Source organism: Pantherophis guttatus, chromosome 10 (genome assembly GCF_059756535.1).
Source record: "Pantherophis guttatus breed Tessera chromosome 10, ASM5975653v1, whole genome shotgun sequence".
Classification (NCBI taxonomy): domain Eukaryota; kingdom Metazoa; phylum Chordata; class Lepidosauria; order Squamata; family Colubridae; genus Pantherophis; species Pantherophis guttatus.
Genome location: NC_142072.1, coordinates 260,326 through 280,429, shown reverse-complemented (window position 1 = coordinate 280,429; position 20,104 = coordinate 260,326). Strand labels below are relative to the sequence as shown.

Sequence of the window (20,104 nt, the reverse complement as noted above, 5' to 3'; positions counted from 1 at the left end):
AGGTAGGTTTTGCTGAAATTCCCTGGATAAATTGTTCATCTTTGTGAAAAAGAGGTTAGTGGCCTTCCTCAAAAGACCACGGTTACCTAGGATTGAATTTGTAGATAACTATAATGAACAAGAGCTTGGGTGTTGCTTTAAAATTGTAAAGTATTATAATATTAAATAAATTTTAAAAAGACCGCATAACCAAGAAATAAAATCTTTTATTGCTTGTACCGTACAAATCTGAGGGTGGAGGAAGGCAATTCTGTGGTTTACCAAAAAGGAAAAAAAAAGCCTTTCCAGTTTTTGTGCTTATCAGCCACATTTACAAAAACACTCCAGCAAACTTTATTGTACAAACGGAACTCAGGATCTCGAGCCAGCCCTGTCTGTGAAGGGCCAGAAGTGCTGCTGATTTCCAGCAGTAGGGAAGAGAACGGGGAGAAAACGTACCGCAACAGAGCGGGCGCTTCACTCTAATCTAACAGGGGCAACATTAAATTAGTAAATCTGAATTAGAACTACAGCAAACAAGAAAAACTATTCTTTCCCCAGTCACCCCAATCTTCACCGAGATCCTACCCAGCCCTGCAAGTCCAGCAGGGCACAAGAGTTCCTCCCCAGGAAGCTGAACTCTGGGCAGACCCAAAAGGCTCAAGGAGGCTCGGGGGCTGCCGGCACTTCGGGTATGCTGAAAAGGCCACGTGGTGGTCTGGAGCAGCCAGGGCTCACCCACCCACCCACCCCGCTCTCAGAAGGCTCTGGCCAGGAGTGCCCAATGGGAGCCACCCTGCAAGGCAAACAGGCAGCACGAGGGCAGCCAACTGGGAGTCTTGGAGGTTGCATTCACTGGGGGAGCCTCTGTCCTCTCCCTCCAATTTGCCACAGGGCCCCTCAGGACATCAGATCAGAAGGGCCTGCTTGAAGGCTCCGCATAATGGAATCGTGCAACTGCCACTGGCTGCCTGTAGGAGTTGAGACACGGAAAGCCAGACAGGGCTGCCATGGATGTTTGCAGCCAGGTTCATGCCGTGCCCCCCCCCCCCTGCCTCCCAGTTTTGTAGAAAGACTCGCAGTGGAGCCCAAAGCAATTGTGGAATTGGCAGAAGTCCCTGGCACAGGCAGGTCCCCAAAACCCAGGAGGCACAGGAACCCCAGGTCTGCTAAGGTCAATAGGAGAGTCAGAGCAAAGGTGAGCTCAGGGGTTTGCTATCCTCTGGCCCACCAGGTGGCATCCTCCGGTACCTGCCCGAAAGGCGACATAGGTGGGCAGGAGGGACTGCTCTGGCCTGCCAGCTACACAGCTGGAGCAGCCTCTTTCCCTGAAGGCCTCCCACTCTTTGCACTGGGGGTGGGTGGGGGGCTGCGGATTGTTAGACAGCTGCAGGAAGGTCCATCCGCCTTCCAGCCATGCTTTCCAGAGGACCACAACCTCCTCTTTAGCAAGGGGGGGGGGTGTTCTGCCTGGGTGGCTTCTGGGCCCTTTGCAGCAACTCAGCTGAGCGGTGGCAGAGTCCGAGCTGCTCCAATCTGCTTGGCCTGGCCTGCTCCTTCCCTGGTCAAGCCACATAGGGGACAAGATGAAAGGCAGCCGGCTAGCAAACCTCCCTTCCTCCCATGGCAGGGCCCTGCAGCCGTGGGAAGAAGGGAGGAGGCCTGCCAGGGGGCTGCCATCCCTCCAAGGCCAGAAATGGGAAAGGAAGGCAGCTATCTTCCACAGCTGAAAATTGGGAGGGAAACACTGCCAGCCCCCCACCCCACTCCGCTCCACAAGGGCATCCCCCTTCATAGGAACTAATTGGCAGGGGCAGCTGGGCCCAATCGCTCCAGCGAGGGCCACTGCTGGGCCTTGCAAAGAGCAGCTGCGGACTGTCCGGGGGCAAGAGGGTGCAGCTGCCATGCCCAGCACCCTGGTTTTCGTTAGAAAAGGCCACTGTTCTAAGTGGGGGCCAGTTCCCCGTTATTTGGAGGGCAACTCAAAAGTTCCTGTTAACAGCAGCAGCGCCCCTGGAGGTGATGGGGAAGCCCACCAAAGGTCAACAAGGTAACAGTTGCCAGGTTACTGACCCCAAGAGCACCTGAGTGCTGGCCAGCCAGCCGGCCACTATCCCACAGAAACGGGGTGGTGGGATTTCGGGGCTCTGCCCTTCTTAGCACAGCCTTGCAAGCCAGTGTTAGGGTCCTCCACACTCTGGGGTTCAGGGTGGCCCCAGAGGCAGCGATCGGTCACCCTGCCTTCCACCGACACGATTTGGTGGCAGAGTGCAGCCCTCAGAAGCCAACCAAACACGCCAAAGCAATTTCCATGTAAAACTCAGCAGTGTCCCAGAGGCAAGGGAGAGAGGCTGGTGTGTGTGCGTGTGTGTGTGTGGGGGGGGGCAGGGTCACATGGGCACAAGTGAGCCAGCTGGTCCTGATGGCAAAGGCCGACGTGGCAGGTCCAGGCTCGTCCGCTTGGCTCCCAGAAGTGGGAAGGTGGGATCAGCCAGATGGGGTGGTCTCCCCCCACCCCAAGTCCTGGCACTCTCCGGGTGGCGCTGCAGCCCTACTCCCGAATGCTGGCGGAGTAGGAGAACTGAGGGAAGTGGGTCCGCTGGTCGGCATCCAGGGGATCCACGCAGTCGTCTGTGGACAAGAACATCCCGGCCGGGGAATTCCCAGTGAAGCCAGAACCAAAGAACTAGATGAGCTCCCCCCACACCTGCCTCCCAATGTAAAGCCCCCTACTCACATCGGTCTGGTGGCGTAATGGTGATGGACTGGGCTGTGAACTCGTCATCAAAGTACCGCGTATCTATTTCGGACGTCACTTGGGGCTTGAAAGGGGGCATGAGCTGGAGGGAGAGAGCCTGCTTAGTTCGCCCCATGGGTTGCAACTCCCCCTCCCCGCCTCCCCATCCAGGAGCCCCAGAGGGGAGAAGGGCAGCAGCAGCTGCACCGTAGGGCCTACCTTCTTCTGAACCACATCTTGCCAGTTAACAGCAGCAAAGAACCGATGCTCCATTACCTCCTTAGCATCATTGGGGCCGCCCCCCAGTCTGGCAAGAAAAGGCTTGGTTAACAGCTTTCTGTGTGCGTGAGTGTGCCCACAGATTCAGGGGGAGGGCAAATGCCTGTTTGAGGGAGAACCAAGTCCTTTCGGGAAGACAAGGAGGGGGAATTCCTCAGGATGGGGCTGGCAGCTCTTCCCCCCCACGGCTGCACCCCAGCACCTCCTCACTGTATATTCTGCCCAGAGGAGGGCACTCGCGTTATACGTGCATTTGTGCAAACTATGCACTAAGCGTTTATTTCAATCTCTAAAACAAAGATGTCAACTGTAATTTATTCCAAACGCTGGATTCATGCCAACCATGGCCTGGCCTTTGAATCTGATCAAGGGACACACACACACACACACGCTCTCTGGCACATCCAGGAACCCAGCCCAAGGACCCCTGACCCTGACAGCTCGGCCCCTCTGCTTCCCAAGCGAAGGCCCAAGGCCAGGCTGGCGCTGGGAGGGGCAGTTGGGAACTCCCTCACCTCTGCTTGGGGTCTTTCTTGAGCAGGCCGGCCAGCAGGGCCTTGGCTTCAGGGCTGAGGGTGCGTGGGAAGCGGATCTCCTCCAGGAGGATCAGCTCAAAGAGGCGCTCATGGTCCTGGCTGTAGAAGGGCAGCCGGCCGCACATCATCTCGTACATGACTACACCCAGGCCCCACCAGTCCACGGCCCGCCCGTAATCGTTGTCCTCCAGCACCTGCGGGGCAAAGGGCAGGAGAAGGATGAGACACGCAGCGTTTGGCAGCGGGGGCTGAAAGCCATTCCACCTGCCAGCCTTGGCCCCCTGCGGCCAAGGACCCGCCCTTCCTCCCATACCTCTGGGGCCAGGTACTCCGGTGTCCCACAGAAGGTCTTCATGGTAGCACCATCGGAGATGCCTTCCTTGCACAGCCCAAAGTCTGTGATTTTGATGTGCCCGTCTTTATCCAGCATGAGGTTCTCCAACTAAAAGGCACAAAGGCGGTTGGGCCCTAGCCGAGGGGAGCCTCCCCACCCCCTGCAAAGCTGACCCGGGGGCCACCCCTTTCGACCCTCATCTCCACCTTGATGTCTCGGTAGACGACGTCCCGCGAGTGGAGATACTCCAGGGCAGAAACAATCTCAGCCCCGTAGAAACGGGCACGCTCCTCCGTGAAGACGCGTTCTCGCGAGAGGTGGAAGAACAGCTGGAAGGGAAGCGGCCAGGTCAGGGGGAAGGACCCAAAGGCCGCTCCTGCTTCCAGTGAGCGAATAGCAACACCTCCAAGGAAGGGACTCCTGGCGGACACCCACCTCCCCTCCGTTGGCGTATTCCATGACGAAGCAGAGGCGGTCATTGGTCTGGAACGCATATTTCAGGGCCTAGAAAGAGGGACAGAGATTTCCCTCACAAACGGCACCTCCAGAGAAGCCGCTCCCTGCCCACCATGGCCCTGTGCTCTGAGTAAAATCAACCCCAGGCTTGGCACACAACTCTACTCTTCTGCCTTGTGTTGGGAAGAGAGGGGAGAGGGAGAGAGACGAGGAGGAGGAGGGTATTTCAGAGGCTCTTTCACCTGAAGCCTCGATGTGGAATTGAGCCGGCCTCAATCTGGGCCCCCAGATTGGGGCAGGACCCCCAGGCTTTTACTGGCTCTGGGCGCCCCCCCACTCCTCAGCCCAGAAGAAAAACCTACTTCTGGCTAGCAGGGAAGTATTCCAAAGCCCTCCTGGATCAACCCTTGGCATGTACCGTGAGAAAGGGGTGCCTCGTGTTCTGCAGCACTCGGCTCTCCGTGACGGTGTGGGCCACTTCATCCTTGGAAGAGAGAAGAGGGTCTTCACCCAGCACACCTGGCAAGCACCTGCCCTTCACCATTAACCCTCCCAGCCTGTCTCTCCAGGCTCCAGGAAAACAGCAGGAATGGCAACCCTTCCCAGGGCCGGTGAAGAGGAACAGCTGGTGGGAGTAAAGACATGCCTCCCCCCCCCCCATGGCTGAAACAGGCAGCGATCCTTGGCCAAATGGCTAACTTCTCTGTGTGTGGTCAGATCCATTCTTCTCTTGGGTGGCAGAGGAAAGGAGCTTCCCAGAATCAAACTGTCTGAGAGCTCGTTTCTTTCTCTCTCCAGGTGCAGAAAACCCCTGATTCTAAAGAGCTTCCCCACCACCAGATTTTCTGAGGAAGGACCATGGGTCAGTCCTCTGAAGGAGAGGCCGGCGAATCCTACCCTAGGAGAATCCTGCAGATCTTGAGTTGGCTTGGATCGGTCAGGGTGGGGCCTCCCTAAATGTCTTCCTCTGGCTGCTAAGCCTTGGATGGGCCCCCTCCCTGGCCTGCTCTTGGGCAGCAACCCTCTGGCTGGTCCCCCAAGGCAGCCTGTTGCTGGCCTGGCCAAGCCTGTCCACTCTTCCCCCCCCCCGAGGGGCCGGAGCTTCCGCCCACCTTGGCAATGATGACCTTTTTGCGCAGAATCTTCATGGCGTAGTAGCGCCCTGTGGCCTTTTCCCGTACGAGGATGACCTTCCCAAAAGTGCCCTTTCCCAGGAGTTTCAGGTAGTCGAAGTCACTCATGGTCTGGCAACGGAAGGCAGAGAGAGAGAGAGAGAGAGAGAGAGAGAGAGAGAGAGAAGAGCTCCTTGCCTGCCTGACCAAAACCTCTCAGGTAAAATCCCTGGCCGTAATTTGACAGCACCCCTCAACTAGCCAAGATCAGCGTCCGTCTCCTTCCCGCAGACCCGTCTCGCTTACCGCCTTGGTTCTGGCCTTGGTCACCGCCACTTCCATTTCCTCGGCCCCTGGACTGTCGCTGGGGGAGCCACACTTGTAGTCCATCCTGTCCTCTTCCGCCTCCTGGTTCTTTAAGCTGTTGGCCACCATCTGAATGGCCTGGATCCATTCTTCCCTGGGAAGACGCAAACCGGCACTCAGGGCGCCAAGAAGCCTTAAGAAGTCTGCCAAGGCAGGGCAGCCAAGACAAACCGAGGTGGCAGCCCCAGGCAGGAGGTGCCACTGCTGGGTAAGGGAGCCGCCACGGTCAGGGAAGCTGGGCAGCTGCTAGTGGCGGTCGAAATGAGGCCTCGGGGCTGTCCACTCACCTTTCCTCTGGAGAGTCCACGTGGAACGTCCGCTCAATGACCGTCGTCCACTGCAGGCAGCGGATGATGAATGTGTTGGGGCGCGGTCGCTCGGCTTTCATCAGCTGGCATTCTGGGGAGACAGGAGGAGGAGGAGGAAAGGGCCCCCAGGTTGGAGTCTCCCCAGGGAGCCTTCCTGGAGGCCCTCTCAGCCCCTGCCCTTTCAAGATGGCTCTGGCCTGGCCCAGGTCCACTGACCAAGATCTACACAGGCTCAGACAGGGCAGCTTCCCCCAATGCAGAGAGGCGAAGAGGAAGAGGGCAATGCCAGAGTACCCGTCGCTCACACACCCAAGTCACTTGGCAAGGTGAGGGAAAATCCTCTGTCACCATCCCTGGAGGTCTGGAGAACAGCCCGCCCACCTTTTCCAAGCTAACCTGGGCAACACACCTGCCACAGAGAAGTTGTTCAAAGGGGGTGCACTGTGGTCAGCAGCTTCTGGCTTCTCCTTGTAGCCGATGAAAGAGCCGTCGCTTTTGAGGAGGAAGTATCGGGGCCTCCAAGTTTTGATGTATTCCCCTGGAAAGGCATTCTGGGGTTACCCAGGGAGCAGGCAGCTTTTGTTCTGCCCCCCAGTGATTGAACAGGGTAGGCAGGCATAGAGGTGTGACCAGGGGTGAAATGTAAAATTTGTTACTACTGGTTCTATGGGCGTGGCTTGGTAGTGGTGGGGGTAAAGTGACTGGGTGGGCATGGCCAACTTTTTTTTTTTAACTTTTCAAAGCATTTTTTCTAATGCTTTGAAAAGCCTCTGCCAATCAGGCAACTCAGCTGGGATCATTAGAGACTTTTCAAAGCATTTTTTTAACCACCTCTTTGGCCAAGAGATTGCAGAAAAAAATGCTTTGAAAAGCCTCTGACGATCCCAGCTGAGCCGCACAATCATCAGAGGGTTTTTTTTTCACTTTTTAAAAGCATTTTTTTGTCGGAAAAGGTTGTAGAAAAAATGCTTTTAAAAGGGAAAAAAAAGCCTCTGATGATCGTGCGGCTCAGCTGGGCATGGTGGGGTGGGGGGCGCACAGGGATTTTTGCTACCGGTTCTCTGAACCACCCATCGCTACCGGATAGGGCTATCCGGTCCGAACCGGGAGCATTTCACCCCTGGGTGTGACCCCATCAACCTCCACATTTGGCCCAACACCCCTAAAAGCCCCCATCTGGCCTAAATGTTGGAAGAGGAACAGATCCTCATATGTCACCTTGTCAGACCAGCTGAGGCTTCTCTTCCATTGGCTGGAGAAAGAGCTTCTGTGGGTGGGGAGGGGGGGATAGGGGAGGCCTCCTGCTGCTCCAGGGCAGGAACCCTCCTGGATTCTGGCCAGGGCATCTCAGCCCAGGCGAGAGCTCTTTTTTGGGGGGGGCTGCTCTCCTGTCCAAGCCCCCTTGGCAAAAGCGGACTGAGGCTTGCCACAGCTGAGTCTGCCACCCCTCCAGGCCACGGCAGGACCAAAATAGCCCCCAGCTGCGGTCTATATTTGTCTGCCGGAAACAAGGACTGGACGAGGAGCAGCAGCTCAGGGGAGGGGGAGGGGAGGGGAGGGGAAGGAGACCTGCCTGGTGACAAACAGCTCATGCCAAGCCGCCTCCAATGATTTGTTTTGGGTTGCTCTACAACCATCGAGTCCTAGATGATTGAGACAAGCCCCTTAAGAGCACAGACTACAGAGCCACAACTGTGGCAAAGGATGCAACCGCTGGGTCTTCCCTGGGCTGGAAGAAATGCAGCCCAGTAGCCCCTCTCTGGGAAGGCTGGTGGCTCAGCAGACTGAAAGCATTGTGATTAACACCAGCTGTCTGCAATTACTATAAGTTCGAATCTCACCAGGCTCAAGGTTGACTCAGCCTTCCATCCTTTCTAAGGCAGGTAAATTGAGGACCCAGTTTGTGGGGGCAATAAGTTGACTTTGTATAAATATACAAAAGGATGAAGGCTATTGCTTAACGCATTGTAAGCCGCCCTGAGTCTCCGGAGAAGGGCGGCATATAAATCAAATTTAAAAAACAAAAACAAAGGCTGCTCAGGGCCTTCACCAGCTGCAGCCAAAGCAACGAGCATCCCAACTCTCAGGAGCGGCCTGCAGCCCAGGGGAGAGGCCTCCATTGGGGGAGAAGCCCCGCTGCCAGCTCAGGGCCTCCGACAGGGCAGGCGGGGCACTGCTCACCTCGCTTGTGCAGCCATCCCTCCTTAATCACCGACACCTCACTCATGTTGCTGCCACCACGGGGCACAGAGAGGGGCTGTTGCCTGCCAGGGGGGCCAGAGGTGGCCTGGCGACCTGCAGGGGAGAAGGGAATGGCTGCCGTCCTGAGAACATTCAGGGTGGCCAACCTGAAGCCCTGCTACCCACTCAGCACTGCAGAGCAAACTCGGCTTCTGAACACTTTGAAATTCTTGATGAAGCCACAATCGACATCAGCCTGGCTCTCCCCCACCCCCCGATCCCTCGTCTGCACTGGCCGGTGGCTAAGATCCATGACCGATTGAAGGCCACAGGGCTTCCACTAGCTCCCCTTGACCTCCCAGTCAGAGCCAAGGCCACGCAGCCACACCCCACGCGACCGTGGCCAGCAAGAGAGGCCAGGATAACCAAGCAGGATGCCACAGACTTGCCACGGTCAACACCGGGGACCTTCCAGAAGCGGCTTGTTACTTGCACGCTTCGCACATGGCTGCCTACGAAGGGTTGGCTAAGCTTGGATCCATCTCCATAAGGCAGTTCTTATTCCGCTGGGCTCCCAGAGCGAGTCTGACATGGATAGGCAGAAAGCTTCTGTGGGCAGAGGAACAACATAGAGAAAATGTCTCCCAAGGGCAAAGAGGTTCAGAGAGGCAGCACCACCAATAAAGATGCCAGGTGATGAAGAAGAGGTGGCAGAGCTGCAGCTTCTCCAGCAGGCAAAGGAAGCCAGTTCTGGAGCCTAAGAGCCCCATGTCACAAACCAGAGGAGCCATTGGAGCCGTCTTATGGAACAGCCTACAGACACAGCGCTTCAATGGGATGGTACCCGGCCTCCGTGCAAAGACCCCCAGCAAAGGGGGAACCCACCACCCGTTCACTGGCAGCCTGCTCAACTGGCCAACAGCTTGCACTGTGCAGTCGGGAAATCCTTCTCAATGTCTAGCCCATAGGTCTGCAACCTTAAACACTCAAAGAGCTATTTGGACCCATTTCCCACAGAAAACACCGGGAGCCACAAAACCCTTCCCGTGCCTGGCTGTTTCTTGAGCGGCCCCAAAACTAGCACATGTAGTTGAATTAAACGTTCTGTTTTTTTCTGAAACTTTACTTTTCTTGGATTTATCCATGGTTGGCCTACCGGGGGTTGAAAACTCAATAAATTGTGTGCCGGTGGGTGTTGCACATTGGTGGTTGTGACGCATAATTTGAGTGACAGGGAGCCGCAGCAGGGGTGAAAGAACCACATGCGGCTCCAGAGCCACAGGTTGCTGACCCCTGGTCTAGCCTGACCCTCCTTCCTTGGTGCTGGTCCCTCCTTCCTTCTAGGGCAGCAAACAGCAACACCATTCCTCCTGGGTTATCACCTCCAGAGGCTGGAAAAGTACCACAGCCCCCTTTTTTGCACATTAAACACACTAAGTCTAGATACTTCTTTCCAGCCTCCTGTCTTGACAGCCTGGGGTTTGCTATTATGCTTTTTAAATAGGGGTGCCCCAAACTGGCCAGTCTGTATTAGGAGGACCCAGATTGCTGGGGGCCAGATGCTGTAAAGCACTGTGAAGCAGTATAGAAGTCTAAGTGCTGTTATCATCTGAGTAGGGCACGATGGAGTGAAACAACCACTTTCTGTCATCTGCCTCCTGTGCCCTTTCCCGATGGCTGTGGCTGCTTATCTCCTTGCCCCAGTTGGAAGACTCTCCAGAAGGACGTCGCGCAGTGTGCTGTTGCTACAGAGGCTGAGAGTGGCAGGGACAGCGAGGGGGTTGCAATAGAGCTTTGGAGAGTCCATTATGGAAGACTGGAAAGGAATGGATCAGAAGGCTCAGCCCAGGCTTGGGCAAAAGGACCGGAGGCTCCCCTCCCATTGGCTCTGCTTCTGCTGATAGCCAGAAAAAGAGCAGAAAGCTAAACTGGCCTCTCCAGCCAAAGAAGCCACGTTGCCTTGTTTCCTCAAAGCACGCAGGCAAGGTAGGGCAGCCGGCTGGAATCTGCCCAGGAGGCAAAAGGCCTTTCAAATGGCAGAAGGCAGGGACCGGACTGACGCAGCGGCTCAGCGTTACATCAAGTGTTACGCTTTTACACGCCACCTCTGGTTGTAAGCAAGTTGGGAAAACTGAAAGGACTCTGGTCGACAGGCTCTGATCACATATGGCAGGAGGGACACAGGATGGCGGGGAAATGCCTTCCGCCACCCTAGAAATGAACGGCTAAGGAATAAAATGCACCATCTGTGTAACTCAGTGCCTCAAGAAGCCAAAATGCATTAGAAGTGGCCACGGCCCCAAATGTAGCCAGGGCAGCTTAAACATCCACTTTTCAAGGCCATGTCCTGCTGCCCTGAGATGGAAGGGCTTTGAGTCAACGCAATGTTGCAAAAGTGACTCTCTTGGAAATGGCACCTGCCAACTCTCCCAGCAGGAGATCAGAGATGGGATGTGTGTGCGTATGGTGGGCAGGGCTAGACTACTGCTGTCATGCCCCCTGATTGACATTTAGGCTGTCAGGAATCCCCAGGAGGGAGCAGCATCGCCTTACCTTCTGGCAAGGTAGAAGGGCGGATACGGAAACATCTGTGGGATGCACAAAAGGGAGGCCTGGGGAAAGACTCGGGTGTGAAGGTTCTGCACGCTCCTCCGCAGTGACAGCGATGCGGAAGCTCTGCTTAGAACCAGCAAAGCCCCTGGGCGGGCAAGGCAACTGCCGCCTCTCAGCTGGCCGTCTCTTCCTTTGCACTGGCTGCCCCCCACCGGCCCCACTCCGCTCATGGGTCTCCCCTGACTTCCAAAGCGGCCAGGCCAGGCCTGAATCCCACGCTGCTTTGGGCAGCAAGGAGGGGAAGTTCGAGGCCTGAGTTTCTGCCCACCTTTAAACAAGCACCAGCTCGCCAGCCTTTGTGACCGGGAGCCCTCCTAGTGCAAGACATTTGTTAAAGAATTTGCACTGTTTGGCCTATTTAAAATGAACGTGTTATTTGCCAGAACCCAGACTTTCTCCTGGAGCCCCCCGGGGTGCGGGAACTAACCCCCTCTGGAGCGACCATCCTTCAGCCCCGTGGGGCTGCGGTGGATGGAGCCCGGGAAGCCCGGGGGGTGAGGGGGGAGAGAAGATGTGCCAGCCCACTGGGCCTCCCCCGGTTCCCCGCACCAATTCCCCACCCAGGGTTGGTCAGCCCGAGAGCCCCAGGTCTCCCCGGGAGCCGCCACGGCCCAAGCCAAGGGCCAGCCCGGCCAGCGGAGGGCTGCGCGGGCCGCCTCGGATCCGTCTTTGCCAGCCTCCCGGGCAGCGCTCGGGACGAGCAGCAAGGCTGGCCCTCCTGCGGGAAGGGAGCGGGGCTCAGCGGCCGGGCGGGAGACAGGCGGAGCGCCTTCCGGGCCCGGACCGAGCACGAGCCGCGGGGGCGCGCGCCGCCCTCCCCTCCTCCGCCGCGCGACCGACGGTTCGGCCTCCCTCCCACAATGCCCCGCGCGCGGCCGCCCGGCGCCGGCGCTCTCGGCCAGGCGGCGGGGCCCGCGGGCGTCGCCTCCGCCCCCCCCCTCACCTGCCGCCGCTACCGGCGTCCCCGCAGGGCCATCCTCAGGGCTGCCGTCGCGTCAGGTCCGACGGCGCCCGCGCCCGGAAACCCCGCCTCCTCCCGGCCCGCACGCAGGAAGGGCGGCAGGGACGCGAGAAGGAACGACAACAACCCTGCCGCCAGCCAGCCTTCGCCGTTCTGCGCAGGCGCGTTACCGAGTCCCGGCGCCTGCGCAAACACGTCCCCTCGCACATGCGCAAAGGCGAGACAGGCGCTTCTGCCGCGGCGCCCGGCAAAGAAGAGTCGAGCCACACCAGCCGAGCGGAAACACCGTTTATTGTGAGCGGTCGTTCGCCGGCCCGGCTCGACGGCTGCGCGGCCGCGGTACAGCTTGAAGCTTCCATCATCCCGATGTACAGCGACTCCAATTGATAAACCCGCTTTCCAGCAGCGAAGCCCCGATAGGCGCCTCTCGCTAAGCCCACGTGCCCGTAGGCGGTCTGAACTGGCAGCCTGGGGGCAGGGAGGCGGGTCACCGAGGGAGGAGGAGGAAGGCAGCGCTGCTCCCCCTTAGCACCCCCCTTCCGCCCCGGTGGCTCTGGGGGATGTGCGCGGGGATCCAGAAATCTCCCCCTCCACACACACACACACCAAGCAGGAGACGGAAGACCGTGCGTGCCCCAGATCCCCCCCACCCCCGGGAGATCTTGCCAAAGCGGGGGTGGAGGCAGATGACTTCACAGGTCTTCTGAAAAGGAGATTGTAAAAGCGAGAACTGGGGCTTTTTCTGGTGGTAAACAGTAGGGGCCCATCAGTGCCAGGCACCTTCCTTTTGCTGGCAGATCTACCTCTCCTTAAACTTGCGATGCCCATCCATTTCCTAAGGCCAAGGCCATAGCTGTGCTTGCCCTACCTCAAATCCTACCAGCTGGGGGGGTGGAGCAGAAGGGTGTGTGCCTGCTGTAATCCAGCATTCCCCCGACTGATGGACAGCCGAAGCCACAAGAGGGGGGGCTGGGTGGAGAAATACTCACTGATCCAGAGATGCCAGCCACCTTCAGCATGGCAGGTGAGAGAAGAGCCTCAAGACATTGGATATGTGTGCTTTAAAAAAATGGGTTTGCTTTTGTTTGCTCAAAAAAGGTCTAAGAGGGAATGCGGGTACAGCCATTGGCACACACGCACCCCCAATCTAAGAACATCTTAATTCAGGAGTACAGCAAAAGAAACGGAGCTAGATCAGTCAGGGATCCTGACATGTAAGACAAGGAAGGGCGTTTCTCAACCAGAAAGGAAAGGAAAGGAAAGAAACCCAGAACACTACCAGACCCGCCTTGCCAATTGCACAGCTCCAGCATCCACTAAAAGAGATGTCTGGCACCCAGTCAGTTGCCCTTCCTGGAATGTGGGTGTTCCAGGATCGGCAGATGAAAGCTCAGGACAGAGAAGGGAAAAGAAGGAAGGGACCGCCTGTCTCTCTTATGGACACTACTTCCTAGGAAAAAGCAAACACCTGCAGAGAAAAAACAGAAGGTGTGTTCAGAGGGCTGCCCAGAACTCCTGGCTTTCTCTCCAAGGCTGCCTAAGCGCTCGCACCCTGCCAGGACTGGGCTTTTGTGTGCCTCAACCATGCGTGGCCCTAAGCAACTTTGGATGCAGTGCTGGGAGAGCCAACCAAGAGCTTCACAGAAGCAGACCCGCATCAGCTGCGGAATGCGGCCACCCGCTCACATCACAAAGGGAGCTGATGGGAGAGATGAACACACACACTCGCTTGCCCTCCTCGTCTGGAAGCTCCCTCCAAGCGGGGTCCCAAGCCAGGCTCACACAGTCTTCCTGCCCAGCCTCTTAAAGACACTGACAGTGCCCGTGTGGTCCATCTGAGCGCTGGGGGGCTCTGCAGGGCTGGAGCTGCTTACCTTGGAGCTCCCTAAAGTTCTCTTTATGGTGACTCGGAAGGAAGAGTCCGGCCTGCTCCTGGAACTAGTAACACTGCTGTCCTGGGCCTCAAGGAGTTTCAGCGAGCGCTTGCCCAGTCTCTTGGCCACACTGCCCGGGGCAGGAGACAAGCCCTGCATCTCTTCCTTGGCATGAGTGGCAGGTCCAGCCACACTGTTGCTCCCCCGTCGCTGGATTACAGTGGTGACGGCATCAGCCGCCATCTGCCTCGCCTCAGAGCTGGTAGCTTTGGCCTTGATGGCGACGCCAACTTTGCAGATCTCCTTGGGTTGGGAGGGTCTTTTCAGCACTCCTGCATACTGCAGCACAGAACTGTCATCATCGCTGTCAGCCGCTTTGTCCTCCTGCACGTCCCCCAGCCGGCTGAACACTCCTGTGGGCTGTGGAGAGACAGAGCAGAGCTCAGTGGCTGGATGATTCTGTGTACCTCTGCTCTGGAGATGAAGCAAGCATCAATCCGGCAGGCCAAGGGTACCACTGGCCTTGCACTCAGGCAAAGAATTGGGAGGCATCTGGCAGCACCTTGCCTGGCTGTTTAAAGCCATTAGTTCACATGCAGAGAAGGGGAGAGGAAGACCGTTTGGTGGTGCAGATGTGGGATCCAGAGGAGGGTCCACAAGTACCACAATCAAGCAATTAGAATTAGCAATCAAGATACTGAAGTGGTGGGAAGCTTCTGCCTTTTAGGATCAGCCAACGTGAAAGAAACAAGTGGTCAGGAATTATGCTACAGAACAGCATTCAGCACAGCAGACACGAAGGCTTGGAAAAGGTCTCATGAATGCAGCCTATGGCTTTAAAGGTTAGAACTGTGCAAGCCACAGTACAGCATTCTCTGACACATTGTGAAAGCAAAAACCAGGACTTTGAGGAAGCAAGAGAGAAAGGGCAGAGACACTTTTGAATTTTGATGCTGAAGAAGATTCCTGAGGATGTCACAGACAGCAAGAAAACAAATTGATGGCTAATCAAATCCATAATTCACTGAAGTATAAATGACCAGACTCTTAAGTATGCTATTTTGAAGAGACCCAGCTCTCTGGGAAATGATCTGATGCTGGGAAAGGTGGAAGAGAAAAAGACAACGACCAGTAGCCAGGTGGAGGGACAACAGTAATGCGGCACCCTGGGAAGAGCTGAAGTTCCAGGACAGGGACAGACAATTGTGGAGAAAATCTATCTAAGTGAGTGACAATGATTTGATCGCAATCACCATTATCACAGATAAGAGATTGATGAAGTCACATCAAAAAAATTCAGGCAATCTCAAGATCTCAACACACACAGTAGTATGTTATTGCACTAGGTACTTGTGATCTGTCTCACCTGTGTCTACATAACCAATCTTCCCTTCCCACCTCGCCTGTTTAAATCTTATCTCAGTGTAGCCCCTCATGCATCTGAAGTGAGCTGCAGCTCACAAAAACAATCTTTTAATAAAATCTGTTAGATGGAAGACTTTACCAGACTTTTAATTTTTGCCACCAAACGCATATGCTCTATTCCTAAACGTAGAGAATCTCTACAGACCTCTACTCCTAAAATGAATTTATACCATAGTGAGTGTAAGGGGGCAGCTGACATGGCATGGTTGTCTTCCTGACACGAGCGACTGCTGCAACCTCCAACCAAAAATAGTTCATGACAAGAACCTTCCACCATTTAAAGCTTGTTCCTTCACAGCAAGATCTCAGAAAGAAAGGAACTGCAAAAAGCAGAACCAACCAACCAACCAACCAACCAGAAAAGTCCAGTGCTGCTGTGTCAGAAACAAGACCCCCAGGCAAAGAGTCTGCTTCTCTGAAGGAACCTGCTATAGCTGTATTCTTCAGGGAGGGGCATGCTAGGACAGGCCCCATTCAGGCATGGTCGGGGAGCCCAGCAGATCAGAACTGCCACCTCCCACCCAGGGCACCTGGGTCAGCACCCGATACGTTGGGGATCACTGAGTCAGTGGAAAACACCAGAAAGGAAAGTAGAGAAACTGCCATCAACTGCAAAGAAGTTGCAGTTGATACAACTGCACCCTCACCTTGTTTCCTATGGCCATCTCTCCACCGGTCTCTGCACCAAGCCGGTCAAACACAGAAGTTCTTTGCAAACCTGACAGAGAACACAAACATGGATGCATACAACATCTGCACTATGAAATGACTAGAAAAGGAAAGGCTTTTCCCAAAAAAACAATCGAGCTACAGATTTATTTTTTATTCCCCTGCCTCCGTGCTGCTTCAAAAGAGGCTCTTCCCTTCAAGAAAATGTTTGAAGGAGATGTCGTGTCTCTCAAGGGAGACAAGGAGCAATAGATACTCTCAAGGGAACCCTGCCTAGTATAGCGAACAAGACCAGAAAAAGCTCAGTGACCAAAAAAAACTCCCATTATTACATAAAAAGATATTTGGTTTGAACAAATGCTCTTAATTGGCCACTTTTGCTTGATGGCCTGTTTGTCCTGATCAAAATTTTGTTATTATAGCCTTACCCACACTTTCATTTCAAGTTTCCCACAACCTCCTTCCTTTGAAGAAGCAACCCCCCCACCCCCACCCCCAAGATAGCTACAGTACCTTTTGCTGCCTGCTGCTGCTCCAGAATCTTCTTAGTCCTGGGAGTGGTTCCTTTGGGCATGTGGACAATGTACTTCCCTTCCATCTCTGCTGTGACGCGGCGCCGCTTCACTGGGATGGTGGCATTCTCAGCCCGAGGAGCGCAAACAGCTGCCACAGCAAAGAAGACATAAGCAAGCAAATGCAGTTCAATGGATGCTCTTGTACTGCCTGCAAATGCCACAAAACGCTTTCCACCGCTTCTGCTCAGGAGCCCAAGCAAGCACAGCCATTGGGATGTGAAAAGAGAAATTGCTCAGATTCTTGAGTGGCCTGTTCATTTTTGGCTCCAGGTCCTCCAGCTGAGCAGCTCAATTCTACCTTTGTAGAAGCAACAGAAGCCTAGACCTTAATACTCTAACCATGAAGGGAGAACGCCCAATTACGGCATGGGGAATAATGCTTAATGTGTTATACAAAAATAATATTTTACTTTTGTTGACTTCCATAAAAGTTGCAAGTGTTTTTAGCCTATGCATTTCCTTCTCTATACTCTCGCAGCAGGTAAAAACAATAAAAGTATCTCCAACCACCACTGATTTATGAAGGACAGCTGATGCTTGTAGCATTGAGAACATGAAACCCTCTCCCCTTTCCCTGCCCAGCAGGCTTGGACCCCACCAGCATGGAACATTCCTAAAAGTTCCTGGCACCCTCATTAAAGTGCCCTGAAGACAGGATTAATGCCACACAGGGTGCTGCACAATTCCTAGCCCAATAACTCCCCAGCAACCAGCAGCTTCACCTTGCCAATGAAAGGCTGAGACTAAGAAAAGCTAAGCTTCTCCTCAAATGCAGCATTCCGAATTCATCTCCTATCCCACTCCTCAGAAACAGGATTGAGCACCACAAAGGCAACAGCTGCATACAACAGCAAAGTTTTGTAGGGACAGCGATGCCACTTAGAACAGAAGTTGCCAGCAGAGAAATACATTCAGCCATAGATTTTTAAAATTACCTGCTTTGGTGTTTTTTCCAGCCATTTTGTTGGATACGGTGATGGAGATTTTGGAGGCACTAGTGTCAGACCTCCGAACAGGAGTAGAAGGTGGAGAGTCTCGGCTTAAACTGTTGGCAATCATCCTGGTGGCAGCTGCAGAAATTGGTGAGATCACAACTGTAAAGAACAGCCACCGTGGAGGTCTGGACTCCGCTGAGACTCTGCGATCAGCAACACAGGCAACCTGTACTCACCAGTATTAGCATTCCTGCGGAGTTCAGATTGCAAAACAGTTTGGCTGGAGGCCACTGACTCTGTTGCAGCTTTGCACATATCCTGGAGGAGAAAATGCCCACAATAATAAAGTGATCATAAGCAGATCAGGAGACTGGACTCATCTTCCCCAAATACACCAAAATGGCCACCAAACCAGAAGAAATGCACCCCAAAAGCCCTACATTTATTGGTCTCCAGAAAGTTCATCCTGAAAACCATGACTCAATAAATGTCCGAGGCCTCAATGTATGAAGTAAAGCAAGGATGAGCAACAATTCCACAGAACTTACCTGCCGATATACCACTTTAGCATGCTTCAGAATGGCAATAATATCGCCAACTATCGTGATACCCAGCTCATTCATGATCTCCTTATTGAGGTCCATCAGCATATTCTTCTGGATCCTGCAAGGACGCAGACAGCAATGGTCAACTCTATAAGCCACAATTCCTTGTTTTGACAAGGTCCTAAGAAATTCTTTAAATGAAGTGCTAGATGGCTCCATCTAGAAGGTATAAAGGCACTTGAAGCCTGTCTTGGAAGCGTGAACATCATGGACATTTTGTCATAATATAGTATAGCCTTTATTGTCATTGTACATCATGTATACAATGAAATTGGTTTTAGCCCCACTGGTGCAATCCATGACAAAAAATACAACTTAAATAATATAAAGAATAATCCTTATGCAAGTAATTAGGGGGGAAAAGAAAAAGAGAGAAAACGTTTCCACGTGTGCATGGAGTGATTGTGGTTGTGTTTTAAGAGTGACAGCCCAAGGATAGAAACTATTTTTAAACCTATTTGTTCGGCTGGCTATACCTGCCCGATGGTAGAAGTGTGAAGAGACACTGACCAGGGTGTGAATCATCTCTGAGTATCTTCGTTACTCTGCGAAAGCAGCGAGACCTGGCAATGTCATCCAGTCGTGTTAGAGGGTAACCAATGGTTTCTTGTGCTGAATTGATCATTCTCTGTAGTGCCTTCCTGTCCACAGCAGTTAAACCAGCGTACCATACTGTAATTCAGTATGTGAGGGCACTTTCTATCGTGGACCGATAGAAAGAGGTCATCAGCTGTTGTTCCACCTGATTTTTTCACAGGACTCTAAGGAAATGAAGTCTCTGTTGGGCCTTGCCAATCACCGGGGACGTGTTGTTTTTCCAGGTGAGATCTTGACTAATAAGGATTCCCAAGAATTTAAAAGAGGAAACCCTCTCCACAGTCCCCCTCAATATACAGTGGAGCAAGTTGCTCTCTGTGCTTTTGGAAATCTAGCACCATCTCTTTTGTTTTACTAGTATTTAGATGTAAGTTGTTTTTTGAGCACTTCTGGACTTCTTCTGTATGCTGATTAGTCCCCTTTGTCATGATAAACCCCTTTGCTTGATAAACATGTAAAAATGTTTAAAAATGAACTAAAATACACACTTTGATATAGACAATTTTAAAGAGGAAGATGGGTTAAGTAATATGAAAAATAAAAACAAAGATCAATATTCAATTGAAGCCAGAACTCTTCCTTTAAGACTAAATGGATAAGTCACAGATGATTATTTCAATATTCAACATTTCCCATTATGGAGAAATGGCTGGAGAAGTTAACTTGCCAAAATGGATAAACTGATTTATTTTATCAGAAAGAAGATATTGCCTAAATTTATTAGTGACCAGAAGCTTTTTATGAACTTTTTTTGTTGTGTGTGTGTGTGCGCGTGTGGCTGGATAAAGATGAACTTTTGATTTACAGCTTTACCTAGACAGGGTAAATTATAGAAGGAATTATTGAAAAAAAAGAGTATCGATGTAACTTTAAGGAGAAAAGTTAAAATATTTGTACTTCTAATTGCCATGAAGAACACTGGAAGCTACCCCTTTTTCCCTTTCCTTGAGCTTTTTCCTTTCCCCTTGATTTCTTTCTTACTTTATTTTAGTCTACGTTAATTCTTTACTGCTTGAAAGTTTCGATCCCGGCAGGGCCAGGAAGAGGCCCCGGGACCCGGCGGCCGCGGAAGAGCCACTCGCCTGTTATCCACGAACGTGACGGCGTAGTTGACCGCGGGGCCCGGGGGGATCCCGGCTTCCTTGAAGAACTGGATCCACTCCGAGGTGGCTGCGGGACCAACAGCGGCGTTAACCGGGCGGGGGGCCAGCGAGGGAGGGCCACAGCGACCCCCCCAAGTAGGGGAGGGGGGAGAGGAGGGGGCAGGGCGGCCCCCCCGCGCCCACTCACCCATCGTCACCGACGCCATCGCGCTGCTCCAGGCGGGGCGGGCGGAATGCCTGCGGAGAGCGACACCGCGTGAAGCCGCCGCACGGCTCCCGGGGCTCATCACCTGCCGGGGCCCGTCCCCGCTCACCCCGCTGCCCACAGGCCGCACCGGAAGGCGTCACGGCGTCACTTCCGGCGGCCGCTCGGCGCTCCGAACCCTCCCCTTCCCCCCCACCCCCCCGCGGTGGGCCGCCTTCGCCGCAAAGAGAGCAACGCCCCAGACAGACAGACAG

The 20,104-nt window shown here is 54.0% G+C and overlaps 2 protein-coding genes across 9 annotated transcripts; both read right to left on the bottom strand.

Annotated features, from left to right (window-relative positions):
- Positions 1 to 186: 186 nt before the first annotated feature.
- Positions 187 to 13,873, bottom strand: AKT2 (AKT serine/threonine kinase 2). 7 transcript variants are annotated; one of them, XM_034438312.2, is made up of 14 exons: positions 13,737 to 13,873; positions 8,289 to 8,402; positions 6,517 to 6,645; positions 6,087 to 6,198; positions 5,740 to 5,893; positions 5,434 to 5,565; positions 4,740 to 4,805; positions 4,301 to 4,369; positions 4,072 to 4,194; positions 3,845 to 3,973; positions 3,511 to 3,725; positions 2,936 to 3,023; positions 2,717 to 2,819; positions 187 to 2,610 (listed from the first exon to the last, which is right to left on the bottom strand). In XM_034438312.2, the coding sequence occupies exons 2-14, from the start codon at positions 8,332 to 8,334 to the stop codon at positions 2,531 to 2,533; spliced, it is 1,446 nt and encodes a 481-aa protein (XP_034294203.1). In that variant the 5' UTR covers positions 8,335 to 8,402; positions 13,737 to 13,873; the 3' UTR covers positions 187 to 2,530. The 7 variants fall into 7 exon arrangements, with proteins under 7 accessions (XP_034294203.1, XP_034294200.1, XP_034294204.1 ...); XM_034438309.3 differs by lacking the exon at positions 13,737 to 13,873 and adding an exon at positions 11,845 to 12,051; XM_034438313.2 differs by lacking the exon at positions 13,737 to 13,873 and adding an exon at positions 11,845 to 12,042 and having other exon boundaries at positions 6,504 to 6,645.
- C10H19orf47 (chromosome 10 C19orf47 homolog) lies at positions 13,515 to 20,022 on the bottom strand. Of its 2 annotated transcripts, none has more exons than XM_087876185.1 (8): positions 19,833 to 20,022; positions 19,625 to 19,712; positions 17,889 to 18,003; positions 17,577 to 17,658; positions 17,341 to 17,499; positions 16,344 to 16,493; positions 15,809 to 15,879; positions 13,515 to 14,156 (listed from the first exon to the last, which is right to left on the bottom strand). In XM_087876185.1, exons 1-8 carry the CDS (start codon positions 19,930 to 19,932, stop codon positions 13,641 to 13,643), a joined length of 1,281 nt encoding a protein of 426 aa, XP_087732311.1. In that variant the 5' UTR covers positions 19,933 to 20,022; the 3' UTR covers positions 13,515 to 13,640. The 2 variants fall into 2 exon arrangements, with proteins under 2 accessions (XP_087732311.1, XP_034294208.1); XM_034438317.3 differs by having other exon boundaries at positions 17,341 to 17,475; positions 19,833 to 19,981.
- Between the last annotated feature and the right edge of the window lie 82 nt (positions 20,023 to 20,104).

What these genes read in the sequence shown, in the direction of transcription:
- C10H19orf47 (XM_087876185.1), bottom strand. Translation starts at nt 19,932, where the DNA reads ATGAGCCCCGGGAGCCGTGCGGCGGCTTCACGCGGTGTCGCTCTCCGC. An exon ending in GATGGCGTCGGTGACGATGG is followed by an intron (nt 19,713 to 19,832) that starts GTGAGTGGGCGC and finishes TTGGTCCCGCAG; the next exon opens with CCACCTCGGAGTGGATCCAG. An exon ending in CCGCAGGAATGCTAATACTG is followed by an intron (nt 17,500 to 17,576) that starts GTGAGTACAGGT and finishes TGTTCTTTACAG; the next exon opens with TTGTGATCTCACCAATTTCT.
- AKT2 (XM_034438312.2), bottom strand. Translation starts at nt 8,334, where the DNA reads ATGAGTGAGGTGTCGGTGATTAAGGAGGGATGGCTGCACAAGCGAG. An exon ending in AAAAGGTCATCATTGCCAAG is followed by an intron (nt 4,806 to 5,433) that starts GTGGGCGGAAGC and finishes CTCTCTTCCAAG; the next exon opens with GATGAAGTGGCCCACACCGT. An exon ending in CATTACGCCACCAGACCGAT is followed by an intron (nt 2,611 to 2,716) that starts GTGAGTAGGGGG and finishes TCTTGTCCACAG; the next exon opens with ACGACTGCGTGGATCCCCTG.